Genomic DNA, 13,014 nt, shown 5'->3' with positions numbered 1-13,014 from the left:
TAAACTTTAATTGATAAGAATAATATTTATAAAATGATTAGTATATTTTCATTATTTTGATGTATTTTACTCCATGTTCAATAGGTTTCATTCATTTTTCTCTGGATATTTTATCCGAACCAATTTGACTTCAGCATGCCATTAAAATTATTTGAGTTCACTTAATTTTGCTGAACATCTCATACATTGTTTGTCATAATGTTGCACAGTATATTCAAACATTACAGAACTTCACAGCACAGTATTACATACTGATCTCTCAACACTTAAAGACCAATGAACTTTGACCGAGGCTATGCCTACCTCACAAGAACCTACACCAAAGCATTTTGCTATTATGAAAGATTTTTATATTCTTAATGATATTTTTGTAACATGGCTAACTGATTTCAACCCTCCACCCATTTATTATTTGTGCTCGCCAGTGTCAATGTCCTTTCATTTTGTTCACTGATCCTATCACCTGTATCAGCTCCAACTACTCTGCTGTATACTGATTCTCATTGCAACGTGAAACAAAATTTGCTCCCTGTATCTACATTGTACATGTATGAGTGGGGGTATGTACATGTATTTGCTCTTCCATCTGAAGTGACTTTGTAAGTTCTAAAATTTTCACCTTCTTCTTCCTGTAAAGTACAGACTGCCTACTTGGTAAATAGTGATAGAAAGTTGTGATTGTTTCTCTGTTATGTTTTGCTTTTCTCACTTTTAGTTCTGACATGAATGGGATTATATTAATCATTTTTAAGTGTACACTGTAGATAAACTTTATGATAATAATTTGGTTGTGTCACCTTCAATATATTTCATATTTGTTTTCTATTATGGAAATATTTAAGTACTGTTTGAAAATTTGACAGGACTTCTGTCACTTTATATCAGTCAGTGATATCAGTGATGTGTTTCAATAACTTGAAATTCAGCTCTCAAAGCTGCCCAAAATGAGAAATATTTCACATGAGTGGTAGAGAAACTATTGATAACTTAGTCGCTCTTTGGACTGTACATGAACATTTATATGCTGCAGAGATTGATACGTGTAGTTTTAGCTTCAAGTAAACAGGCCTGATACATTCATCCTATTATTTGTATGTACAAGATTACACATATGATTTACATGTAGCACTGTCAGATACAGTATTCTAATTTATTTCTTTATCATTAGGCTATTGTTGTTGATGATTGTGAGAATATTGCTATCCCTTGAATAATTGAATAATGGTCTCTTAATACTTCTTATTTGCTTCATTTTCATTTGTTCTGTATGGGATTTGATTTATTTTTCTGACAGAAGTATGTACATGAATATATGGTCAGTGTTAAAGGTCCTTATTGAATATTTTGAAAATCGAAGAACAGTAAATAAAAATATGAGTTGAATCTCTTGGACAAAGTGAATCTGGGTGAAAATTTACTATAAAAAATGTAAGAAACACATATTGCAAATTCTGGTCTTGCAAAGGATTTGACTTTAAAGGTTGACTTATATGTAGACTCTACTATATCTATAATCTTGGTTTGATTTTGATATTGTCAATATCATCGCAATATCGTTGTTGGCATGATTTTACGCAATAAACAAAAATATATGCAATACAAATGCAGGACCTCCCATTTTAAACACAGTGCAATACCGTATTTTATCAATCTCCTTGATAACTTGTGAAGTGCATATAGAATTTCATTTTGTATATTGTTTACTACATGTGCAAATACATACATTTCAGCTTTTTAGCTGCATTATGTGTATGATTGTTTAACTGGAAATATATAAATCATGAAATGAAAAATGAATATCATTCAGTAAAAATTGTGAGTAACTTTGATAAAATAAACTATATTTTAGATCGTTTATTGATAATTAATACTGTTTTTATCTCATTTTCTTTTCATTTATTGAAATAGGTAATCAAAGCACAACAATGGATACCAAACTTTTGGATGCATTGAATTCTGTCACCCCGGACCATGGAAATATGCTACATCTAGCTGCTAAGGTAATTTATTTTTAAAGAAAAATTCAAAACGCTCACCAAACTGATGTACAGTTAATACAGCATTTTGTAATTGGTTCATGCAAAACATTTGTTACCATAAATCCAATTTTATTCAATATGTACACTACAATATGGGCACTTCACATTCATCTAGTATAATATTCAGTCGAACAAGGTAAATTGGCTACAATTACCTTCTATGTTTCAATACCCAATTTAGATTTGAAATATGCATATTTTCAGAATCCATGATTCATGATCATCTCTACATAATGCATACCATACATGTATGCTCATGAGTTACTCCAAATGAGAAGTTATGTAGTTTGAAAAATAGCTATTACTGAAGTATGTATTTGTATCCTGTATTTTGAGATTTACATTTAGTATGTACATTTGAATTGCTTATTACTCTGATGATTTGATCTGTTTCCAACTTTCTTTTTACTGTTTTAGTCTGTTTCTCTTTTATTTTGCTGAACGGTAATTGATAAATGACAAAAAGAGAATCTCCTGTTTTTTGGAAAGGTGAAAATCAGGGCTCACAGCCACTCAAACAAACAGAATGGCTGTGCCCAAGCATTTGTAATGTAAGGATATAATGTTACAGGCTGATAAATAAAAGCAAGAAAATTGAGAAAACCTGCTTCATAATCTTATTTTTTAAGATTGATTGATTATTTCTTAATAAAATGAAGAAAGTTTCCTCCACAAATCAATCTCATGACCAGATCATACGGTTGAGTTTGAGAAACAGGATGATATTATTTCTTTTATTGATTTAAACTACATACTATTCAAAGCAGAAACGATTCTCGTTTGACCTCATATGGCCTTCTTCAGTATGCTATAGGGGCACAGGCATGATAGGCAAAACAAACTATTAAAAGCATTGGGAATGATGCCAATGTTGTTGCTTTCTTGTTGAATATCTATAAAGAGTGCACTTCATGCTATTAAGTTAAAGTACAGTACATGTACTTTAGAAGACAGGGGCACTGCCCCTGGGGATGGCGATGACAGACCCCCTTTCCTGATATTTTGGATGATTAAAAAAAAGAAAAGAAAGAATAGAAGAGACAAAAATGAATAGTGAAAAGAGAGAGCCCGGTCATAGTATAGTATTTCCCCCCTTCAAACAGCTGCCCCTACTAGTAGAAATTTTATTTACTAGTATTTTTAGGATACCATTTGTTCAATTTCGATTTTAAAATTTAAGCAGCAGCATGAATCATGATTGAAAATTATATTACAAAACTCAAAACACAAACACGATCAGAAGTGCACTGTTCAGTGTTAATTTATTGCTGTTTATATGTCCATTGTGTTTAAAGGACAAGTCCACCCCAACAGAAAGTTTATTTGAATAAAAAGAGAAAAATCCAAAAAACATAACACTGAAAATTTCATCAAAATCGGATGTAAAATAGGAAAGTTAAGACATTTTAAAGTTTCGCTTAATTTCACAAAACAGTTATATGCACATCCTGGTTGGTATGCAAATGAGGAGACTGATGACGTCATCCACTCACTATTTCTTTTGTATTTTATTACATGAAATATGAAATATTCTAATTTTCTCCTCATTGTCAAGTGAAACAACGATTAATTCCTCCCTGAACATGTGGAATTAGCATTGTTTAAAGGTAAATTCCAGTTCTGGTAACGATCTCAAAATGACTTTTTACAGAATCTAATATAATGGCCACCCAAGTGTCTGTTTGTATGAATAAAAAATATGTGCAAAAGGATTCTGGAAGAAATTGTGTAATTGCTGAGAAATAAGCAAAATAAGCGCGGATTCGGTCACTTCCGTCTGGTCTTTATTCCAGCAATAATAATACACTGTCCCACGTGTGCCTACTTGTGTTGGCGATCTTCAGTGTGATCGTATTTCAGCTTAGATTTTATGATTTCACAAAGTTCAGTTTATGTAACTGTACCAGATCTAGATCCACGATGATATAGTCATACTTAATCTTGGTTTTACAGACTTTCTCACGAATTTAGTGTTTTACTGCACAACTACTGTAATTTAGCTTTAATACTGTATGATTTTAATAGTCAACTTGGTCCTTATTGTCAAATCTGTAAAAAATGAAATATTGTAGAATTCAAACAATAAAAAAACAAAAGAAATAGTGAGTGATGGACATCATCGACTGACTCATTTGCATGACACTGAGTTGTGCATATCACTGTTTAGTGACAATTAAGCGAAACTTTAAAATGCCATAACTTTCTTATTTTACATCCGATTTTGATGAAATTTTCAGCGTTATGCTAGTTTGATTTTTCTCTATTTATTCAAATCAACATTTTTCTGGGGTGGACTTGACCTTTAAATATCCTGCTTTTGTTAGCACAGCTTTATTGTGCAGTTTCACCCATCACAAGAATAGTCAATTTTGGCACATGCTTGTGTAGGCTTCCTCTGCAAGAGCAAATTTAATGACGTTTCAAAACTCAATTGTGTTCAATGTTGCTTTCGCGACATCTGCTGAAGGTCATAAAATCTGAGCTGATCACATTTCCAATTGTATCTTTTTCAACATTTAAAATTTTCTCCGAATCGAGATTTGAAAGACATTTACTACACAACCGGGAATGGAGGACATTGAACACACCCTTTTTTTCTCATATCTGCGCTTTGTAATAGCGTTTTCACTCGTGATTCAAGTTGAGCCTGTTCAAATTTGGAAACCAACATTGAACCATGGATCTACTATTCCTGATTGAACACACCCACACATGGTGTACACTGTAGCAGTGCTATAGAGCGCGATTTGTAATTTGAATATAATTTGCAAAATCCATATTTTGACATCCAAAACGCATACATTATCTTAAGCGCTGTTTCATAAAACTTATTCAAAAAAGTTACAAGTGACTGCTTTACAGGGTGGAATATGAATAGGGAATACAAGTATTTTAATCCCTCAATCTCCCCACAATGAAGCTCATGTTGACAAGGGATCAGACTCAATAGGTGGTTTCAGACCGCCTCGAAGTTCGTCAGTTCCAGGTATTCTCTGATCGGGAAATTTACCCCGATCAGAAAATACCAGGTATTTTGGTAATATGAAAGCAAACTACGCGTAATTTCCCCGAAAGAAAATACCCGCTAAATAGTAGGTACTTGGCGAAATTACGAGAACTTTCGCGGGGATTTTTCCAAGGTCGCAGGTATTTGGCAATGTGAAAGCAATTTACAGGAACTTTTAGCCCAGTGTGTTGTTGAGCGCGGGCGCCGTGGGTGGCTGCTGGGCTAGTGGTTTTGAATCTCGCGCCTTGTCTGCTTATTAGACCATACTGCGCATGCTCCTAACTTCAGGAATTGATCCCGAGGGGTATGTTTCGGGGCGGTGTGAATGCAGGAATAATTAATGGGTATTTTTTAGCCTAAAAATGTTCTCGTAATTTAACGGGGATTCTTGTGATCGAGGCGGTTTGAAACCGCCTAATGTGAGCAAGTTGCTGTGCAATGATTGGAGTCCGTTTGGTGGTGCGACACTTATTAAAAGTCAAGAGATTCCAATTTAAAGGTTGAACAACTTCTGACCCATTAAACAAATATCACACAAGTTACTGCTTCAGACAGTTATTGTAAGAAACCTTTGCATGTTTCTTTAAAAACCAACCCTATAGAAAAAATTGGAATAAACTCTCTCATTTGTACAAATCTCTATTCATTGCTATCCAAACAAAAGCTGATGTGAAAACAAGGAGGTTTAAATAGGGGGTTTAGTCTGTACATGGATTGTATGCTTAACCTGTTCAATTCACAGTCTCAATACCCTTCTAAACCCAAATGCAAAGTAATTCTCCTGGCAATGAGACAACAAACCTCATTTGCTTCTAGACCAGCTATGTATTAAGTCATACTACAGATCTGCTCTGTATAATCATTGAGAGAAATAGTGTGTTTACTCGTGTTCGACAGAGACAAATTTACACTTTCATTTTATTGGACCTTAAATGATCGGTGAGTTTTCATAACTTACTTTTATGTTGTTGAATAAATAGCAGGATTAGTAAAGGATTTTAAAAATGATGATCACTTAACTTATACAAAAAAGAAAGAAAAGGGATTATCCTGTGAATATATATTATTGTTAGAAATGATTGGATTGGAAAGCAGGTCATCATTTTTTTTCTTCTAAATTTTGGTATCTATATGTAAGTGCACCAAAATGATCTATGATTGCAATGCATTCCGAGTAATTTCTATCTGCAATTCATTATGCGTCATCTGTTGGTTATCTCTGAATATAATTCACTCGATTTAAAAAAAAGAAGCTTAATAGTTCATTTGATAGCCTAGTTGTTTTGACTCCTGTAGGTCCCTCTCCTCCAAATGCATGTACCCTGATCCTCTCTCAGAAATAAGCAACATTTTCCAAAAAAAATTGTTTACATGATCATATTGCTTAGTTTAAGTCCCTTATTAATCTATGAATTATTATGTAATTTTTTTTCTCTTTAAAGGGGAACAAAGCAAATTTAAAATTATAAATTTATGGTTTATAGAAGCGAATTCATCAAAACTTTTAGCATTTACAAAGTTTACCTTACATGATCTTTTTAATATATAGATATGAATTAGATTTGTCATTTCTTATTGAATCAAGCAATAATGACACAGATGGTAATAAATTGGGATAATGAACTACCGGAATGCTCACTATTGGTATCTTGATAACATATTTAGCCAAAATGGTAGAATTAATTAATTACTTCATGATGAGGAGCTAATTGAGCCAATGGCCATTGTTCAGTATCCATTTTGTTTTTATTACTACTATCTTCATTTCTTTTAGATTAGTATGACTGAGGGGCCAATGAAAAAATTAGGTTGAAAATCTCAATCTGATAAAAGAGTTTAACCTTTTTTAGTCTAATTTGGGATATTTTATAGAAAAAATGTGATACAATGTTTTTGATATGACTGCGAATATGTACTGGTACAATTTACCCTTTGAAAAATACTTCATCATGTCTCAAATGTTTATCGCTATTTCTATGTTTTTAAAAAGTTAGAATTCATACCAGTACAAGTGGTATCATACAAAATCTAATGGTCTGTTTATCAGTGCTGTCTTAGAACTCTCATTGATTTTAATCTTTGAAACAAAATTGAATACTACATGTGTTCATGAATATATCCTGGTAGTACATTTTTGTTTACCCCATTTTTATGCTTTGGTTGAATTTTAGTACTCATTTGTACTGGTACAAACATTTGTACTGGTATTAAACATGTTTGTCTGATGTTGAGATACAGCAAAAAGATTGATCAATATCCTGGGTGTGTTTTTATCTGAAAGTGTAAGAATCCTGTTCCTTCATTTTTAAAGACTTGAATACATAAGCTATTAAAGTGGAGAGCTGTTTGGTACTACCGAATGATAGGACAGATTGGTCAAGAAGTGTCATTATTGAGTAAGTTGGCCTTCTTGTATTAAAGTATATGTTGTACGCATTCAGCACAAATATTTATTTTAATTTTAAAGCCCTATTTGATCAGCTTTCATTCTTCAAAATGGCAGCTTAATTTTTCCTGAATAATTACCACATATTTAATTTTTAAAGAACTGTTATATTAAATAGAGATTTATGGAGAATGGCTTTTCAAGTTTATTGAAGGACAAGTCCACCCCAACAAAAAGTTGAATTGAATAAAAAAAGAAAAATCGTACAAGCATAACACTGAAAATTTCATCCTGGTTGGTATGCAAATGAGGAGAATGACGTCATCCACTCTTTCGTTTGTATTTTATTATATGAAATATGAAATATTCTATATTCTAATTTTCAACTCATTGTCAAGTGAAACAACGATTAATTCCTCACTGAACATGTGGAATTAGTATTGTTTAATACTACATGTACATGGTTCAGTGAAGTTGGTCCTTTTTGTCAAATCTGTAAAAATGAAATATGTTATAATTCAAACAATCGAAAACAAAAGAAATGGTGAGTGAAGGACCTCATCGACTGTCTCATTTGCATGCCACTGAGTTGTGCATATCACTGTTATGTGAAAAATAAGGGAAACTTTAAAATGTCATAACTTTCTTATTTTACATCCGATTTTGATGAAATTTTCAGCGTTATACTAATTTGATTTTTCTCTGTATTAGATTCAACATTTTTCTGGGGTGTTCTTTACCTTTAAATTTGTAAAATTGCATGCACTGTAAAAAGCTAATTCATGTATGTTTGCTTACAGATATTTCCACGATTTCAGACTTACTGTATATAGTACTGTGAAAACAATAATTTGTAGGTTTCCATTGTATCACAGGAGAGAGGGAGAAAGAGGAGAGGGGGTAAGAGAGGGGAGGAGGAAGGGGTACAGTAAATAACTTTGTTTATTGAAAGTACTGAACCTCTTGATGTGAGGTGTGTTTCATGAAAGGTCTTGTCAGACGTTTTATCAGACAGTTACTATATTAAACAGTGCTCTTCAGCCAATCAAGATCAAGAAAAGTTGTCAGATATGACAACTTTGTTAGATGAAAATATTGATGAAATGCAGCAAATGCTCCCCTGGAGTACATTTCATGAATGTAATTGTTGGCACTGACAAAAGGAAAACCTGTTGGTCAACAAATAAAACCACTGTCCCAGGCCAGAACTGAGATTGGTCTTATAAAGATCTGTACAGTATATTGTCAAAATTCATGTTTTTCACAGGATGTATGGAGGCCATTTGTATTCTAAGAACTCACATTTTTCAGAATTTATATGGAACAACTATTGTGCAATCTCAGGCTTTTGTTGTTTTCCATTTTCCTTCATTTTATTTACCAGTTTCAGTCTGTTACTCGACTGAAAATTCACTATTTGTACAGAAAGCTGTTTACTCAAGCCATTGGAGCATTTCTGGGTGAAACCTTGTTGAGTGAGCAACTACTGAGCTCACTTGTAATTCTGTTCTATATCCAGTTACACTGGAATGTTATTTATCAATCTGGAAGCCTAATATAGGATCCTGTCATCAATTTACTTTTGTCTGGTCAATGGGCTGGTCTTTTGGTGTTCAAAATAGAAGCCAGAACATCTCACCGATCTCATCAAGTGTCATCCTGCTCTGTATTGATATAGGTGGCACTAATACAAAGTTCAGAGTTAGCTGGCACCCATTACTAATCATCTTGAGCGATATCTTTTTCTGACAACAATGCTTATGTTGTGAGAACTTTGTATCAGATGGTGATTCGATAATGGTAGAAATCTGACAGTTATAAATACCGTAGAACATTGCTTTAAAACATTTTCCAATTTACTTTATTCAAACTCTCAGATTAGCTGCCATCCATTGCTTATAAATGTCCCTTCTTGATATCGTTTACAGCTTGGTAATGCTGATGTTGTAAGAGCCTTGTTGGTGTCTGGTGTTGATCCTACTATTAAAGACAGTCAAGAACAGACAGCTTACGACATCGCTAAAGCTTCCAAACAACTCAGCATGGTCTTTCATGATGTTCTTCTGCAGTCCATTGCTCAATCCAAGTAAGTTCTGATATCAGGGGTCTTTGCACAAAGCTTTTCTTAAAGTTATACACGACTTCTTGAATGACAAGAATAAAGTGCCAGAATGCAAGCCAAGTATAAATTTTTTCTCCAGCATTGTATCTAAAAATGACTGGATTTAAATTGAAATCATGCGAACCATGGCAGGTAATATACATGTACCGTGCACTATGAAAATTTACTTTTATAAAGTTTAAATGTAATTGTTAATGTTGATGTAATTTAAAGGTGATTGTGCACCCTACCAGGCTTTTAATATTCTCCTCACATGTAAAGTGATCTCTAACTTCATGATCAGCTTTATGAAAACACCCCAACTCCCCCTGTCTCTCTCTTAAATGAAATATGAATTTCATAAAAATATGATGAGGAGCATATTGATTCACCATTGGCTTAAACTAGTATAGACTAGTAGATACAGTGTAACGAAGTCGAAGTCAAATCTGTTCTACTCAGAGGAGGTAGATATAAATAGTAGATTACATATATCTGTTCTAAAAAGTCTTGAAAATTGCTATGACTTTGGTGAATACATTTATTGGACTTCATTGTTGACTTACATAAATTTGAATTGTCGGTGATGATTGTGTCTTTTTATTTAAACACAAACTGACACTTTCACTTCATACAAAAGATAATGCATGAAATGTTCTTCGTGCCCATTTTACATTAATTTCTTGAATCACGACAAGTTACACCACATACGATTAAAACGAACATCTGGTGTTGATGAATTGTTTACTCAATCAATAGAATGCAGAGAGGATAAAGGCTATTTGATATTTACTTTATGGATCTATCTGCTAGCACTCTTCAATCACTCTTTGCATGTCTGTTTCGGAAATGTGTAATTAATATTTACGTCTGGGACTGACCTTTAATGTCACTATCAGAATTTTAAAGAATTAAAAGAGCAATTTTATAGATGCCTTGCTCAGGGGCACAGGATCTTTGGTCAGGTTTGGTTCGTCTGGCACTAAAGACCGCTCTGCTACGGCTCTTCTATTATATGTACACCTTCCTGTATATTTTGGTAACAAGGTTTTTGTCTCACCTGCATAGCAGAGTGAGACTATAGGCGCCGCTTTTCCGACGGCGGCGGCGGCGTCAACACCAAATCTTAACCTGAGGTTAAGTTTTTGAAATGACAGCATAACTTAGAAAGTATATGGACCTAGTTCATGAAACTTGGCCATAAGGTTAATCAAGTATTACTGAACATCCTGCCTGAGTTTCATGTCACATGACCAAGGTCAAAGGTCATTTAGGGTCAATGAACTTAGACCATGTTGGGGGAATCAACATCAAAATCTTAACCTAAGGTTAAGTTTTTGAAATGTCATCATAACTTAGAAAATATATGGACCTAGTTCATGAAACTTATACATAAGGTTAATCAAGTATCACTGAATATCCTGCATGAGTTTCACATCACATGACCAAGGTCAAAGGTCATTTAGGGTCAATGAACTTTGGCCGAATTGGGGGTATCTGTTGAATTACCATCATAACTTTGAAAGTTTATGGATCTGATTCATGAAACTTGGACATAATAGTAATCAAGTATCACTGAACATCCTGTGCAAGTTTCAGGTCACATGATCAAGGTCAAAGGTCATGTAAGGTCAAAGAACTTTGGCCACGTTGGGGGTATTTGTTGAATTGCCATCATATCTCTATAAGTGTATTGGTCTAGTTCATAAAACGTGGAAATAAGAGTAACCAAGTATCACTGAACATCTTGTGCGAGTTATAGTAGTTTTCAAAATCAGCACTGCTGCTATATTGAATCGTGTGATGCAGGTGAGACGGCCAGAGGCATTCCACTTGTTTATAAAATCTTATTATTTTGGAGGGTGAGAACACCTTTTTTCTTCTGTTAAATTTCACAAGTAAATATACTTGTAGTTGATTTAAAGCCAAGTTCACTTAATTTACAGCTCAATGTTGAATGAAATCTATATGGAAATTTTCAACAAGTGTCAGCGTAATCAGTGAAAATTTCTTTAAAATCCATAGGCATTGTATGCACTGTAATTGTGCTATCTAATCCTTTAAAAGTTTGATTGATGATTTGTGGTACATATGCATTTCCTGCCAAACATTTCTGAACATGCTATAATTTTTAATGCATGAGTTTTACAGCAGTTAAGTTCCGCAATAAGGCAGACCAATATGTATTTCATACACACATGCACAGTTGTTTGTTTGAAAACTCTTCATAATTATGTACATGACCTCTGAGCAGAAAAAAAATGATTGATCGTGGTATAGTAGGGCCTAGGCCTTGTTTTTTCCCTTATATCATATCTTTGCTATAAACTAGTGATTTTGATTGTTCAGCACAGTTCCCAAGGCCATGTCCAATGCTTTTTACTGAACAGCATTTTATTGTCTTTGTTAACTTGGCATCTTAAACAGAACAAAGTGCTGGGAAAGAAACAAAGTACTATTTTGAAATGTATGTTTGCCAAAGTCTATTTTCCATTTGTGAACCCTATGTGAAAGTTGATCTGTTCAGCCATAAGTATTGATTCTGTCATGGTTTGTTAAACACACTAAATAGTATACCTCATGTGACCATAATTCTCTTATTATAGGCTGATGATTTTGAAAGTAGACCTACAGCACAGTTTTTTTGATAAGTAAAACATTCACATTCATAATTTCACTGTACAGTTGAATGAAGGAGAAGTGGATAAGGTCCCAAAATGTTTAAAACCATAGCCTGGCTTGCTTTTAAATTACATGATGATGACAGTAGTGATGATGATAATGAAGAAGAAGGAGAAGATGATGATGATGACAGTGATGATGGTGGTGATAAAATGATAAATAATGATAAAGACAATACACATGACAGTGATGGTAATGATTATGGACTGATGGTGTTGACGATATTGAATTGAATACATGAAGGCATTGTGATAACGATGATGGTGACAAAAATGTTAATGAAGATTATAATGATGATGATGATGATAAGGGGGAGGAGGAACAAGATGATGATGAAGAAGAAGAATAAGAACAAGAATAGGAAGAAGAAAAAGGAGGAGGAGGAAGGCGGAGGAGGAGGAGGAAGAAGGAGGAAGAGGAAGGAGGAGGAGGTGGTGCTGGTGGTGATGATGGTGATGATGATGATGATGATGATGATGAAGGTGATGATGATGATGATGATGGTGGTGATGATGATGATGAAGGTGATGATGATGATGGTGATGATGATGATGGTGATGATGATGATGATGATGATGATGATGATGATGATGATGATGATGATGAAGGTGATGATGATGATGATGATGATGATGATGATGATGATGATGATGATGATGGTGATGATGATGATGATGATGATGATGATGATGATGATGATGGTGATGGTGATGATGATGATGATGATGATGATGATGATGATGAAGGTGATGATGATGATGATGATGGTGATGATGATGATAATGATGATGATGATGAT

The 13,014-nt window shown here is 33.8% G+C and overlaps 1 protein-coding gene across 7 annotated transcripts in view; it reads left to right on the top strand.

Annotated features, from left to right (window-relative positions):
- Positions 1-480: 480 nt before the first annotated feature.
- Positions 481-13,014, top strand: part of LOC129264901 (uncharacterized) — a 32,178-nt gene continuing 19,644 nt past the window's right edge. For 5 of the 7 annotated variants that reach the window (XM_064102021.1, XM_064102019.1, XM_064102018.1 and 2 more), the window contains exons 1-3: positions 486-599; positions 1,909-2,000; positions 9,361-9,518. In XM_064102021.1, the coding sequence (XP_063958091.1) occupies positions 1,926-2,000; positions 9,361-9,518 (233 nt within the window). In that variant the 5' untranslated portion in view covers positions 486-599; positions 1,909-1,925. Of the gene's footprint in view, positions 600-1,908; positions 2,001-5,850; positions 5,986-9,360; positions 9,519-13,014 lie in introns of those variants that run through there. The other 2 variants (XM_064102020.1, XM_064102022.1) reach the window with 2 other exon arrangements.

Source organism: Lytechinus pictus, chromosome 7 (assembly GCF_037042905.1).
Source record: "Lytechinus pictus isolate F3 Inbred chromosome 7, Lp3.0, whole genome shotgun sequence".
Taxonomy (NCBI): domain Eukaryota; kingdom Metazoa; phylum Echinodermata; class Echinoidea; order Temnopleuroida; family Toxopneustidae; genus Lytechinus; species Lytechinus pictus.
This window is presented reverse-complemented; position numbering and strand designations above follow the sequence as displayed.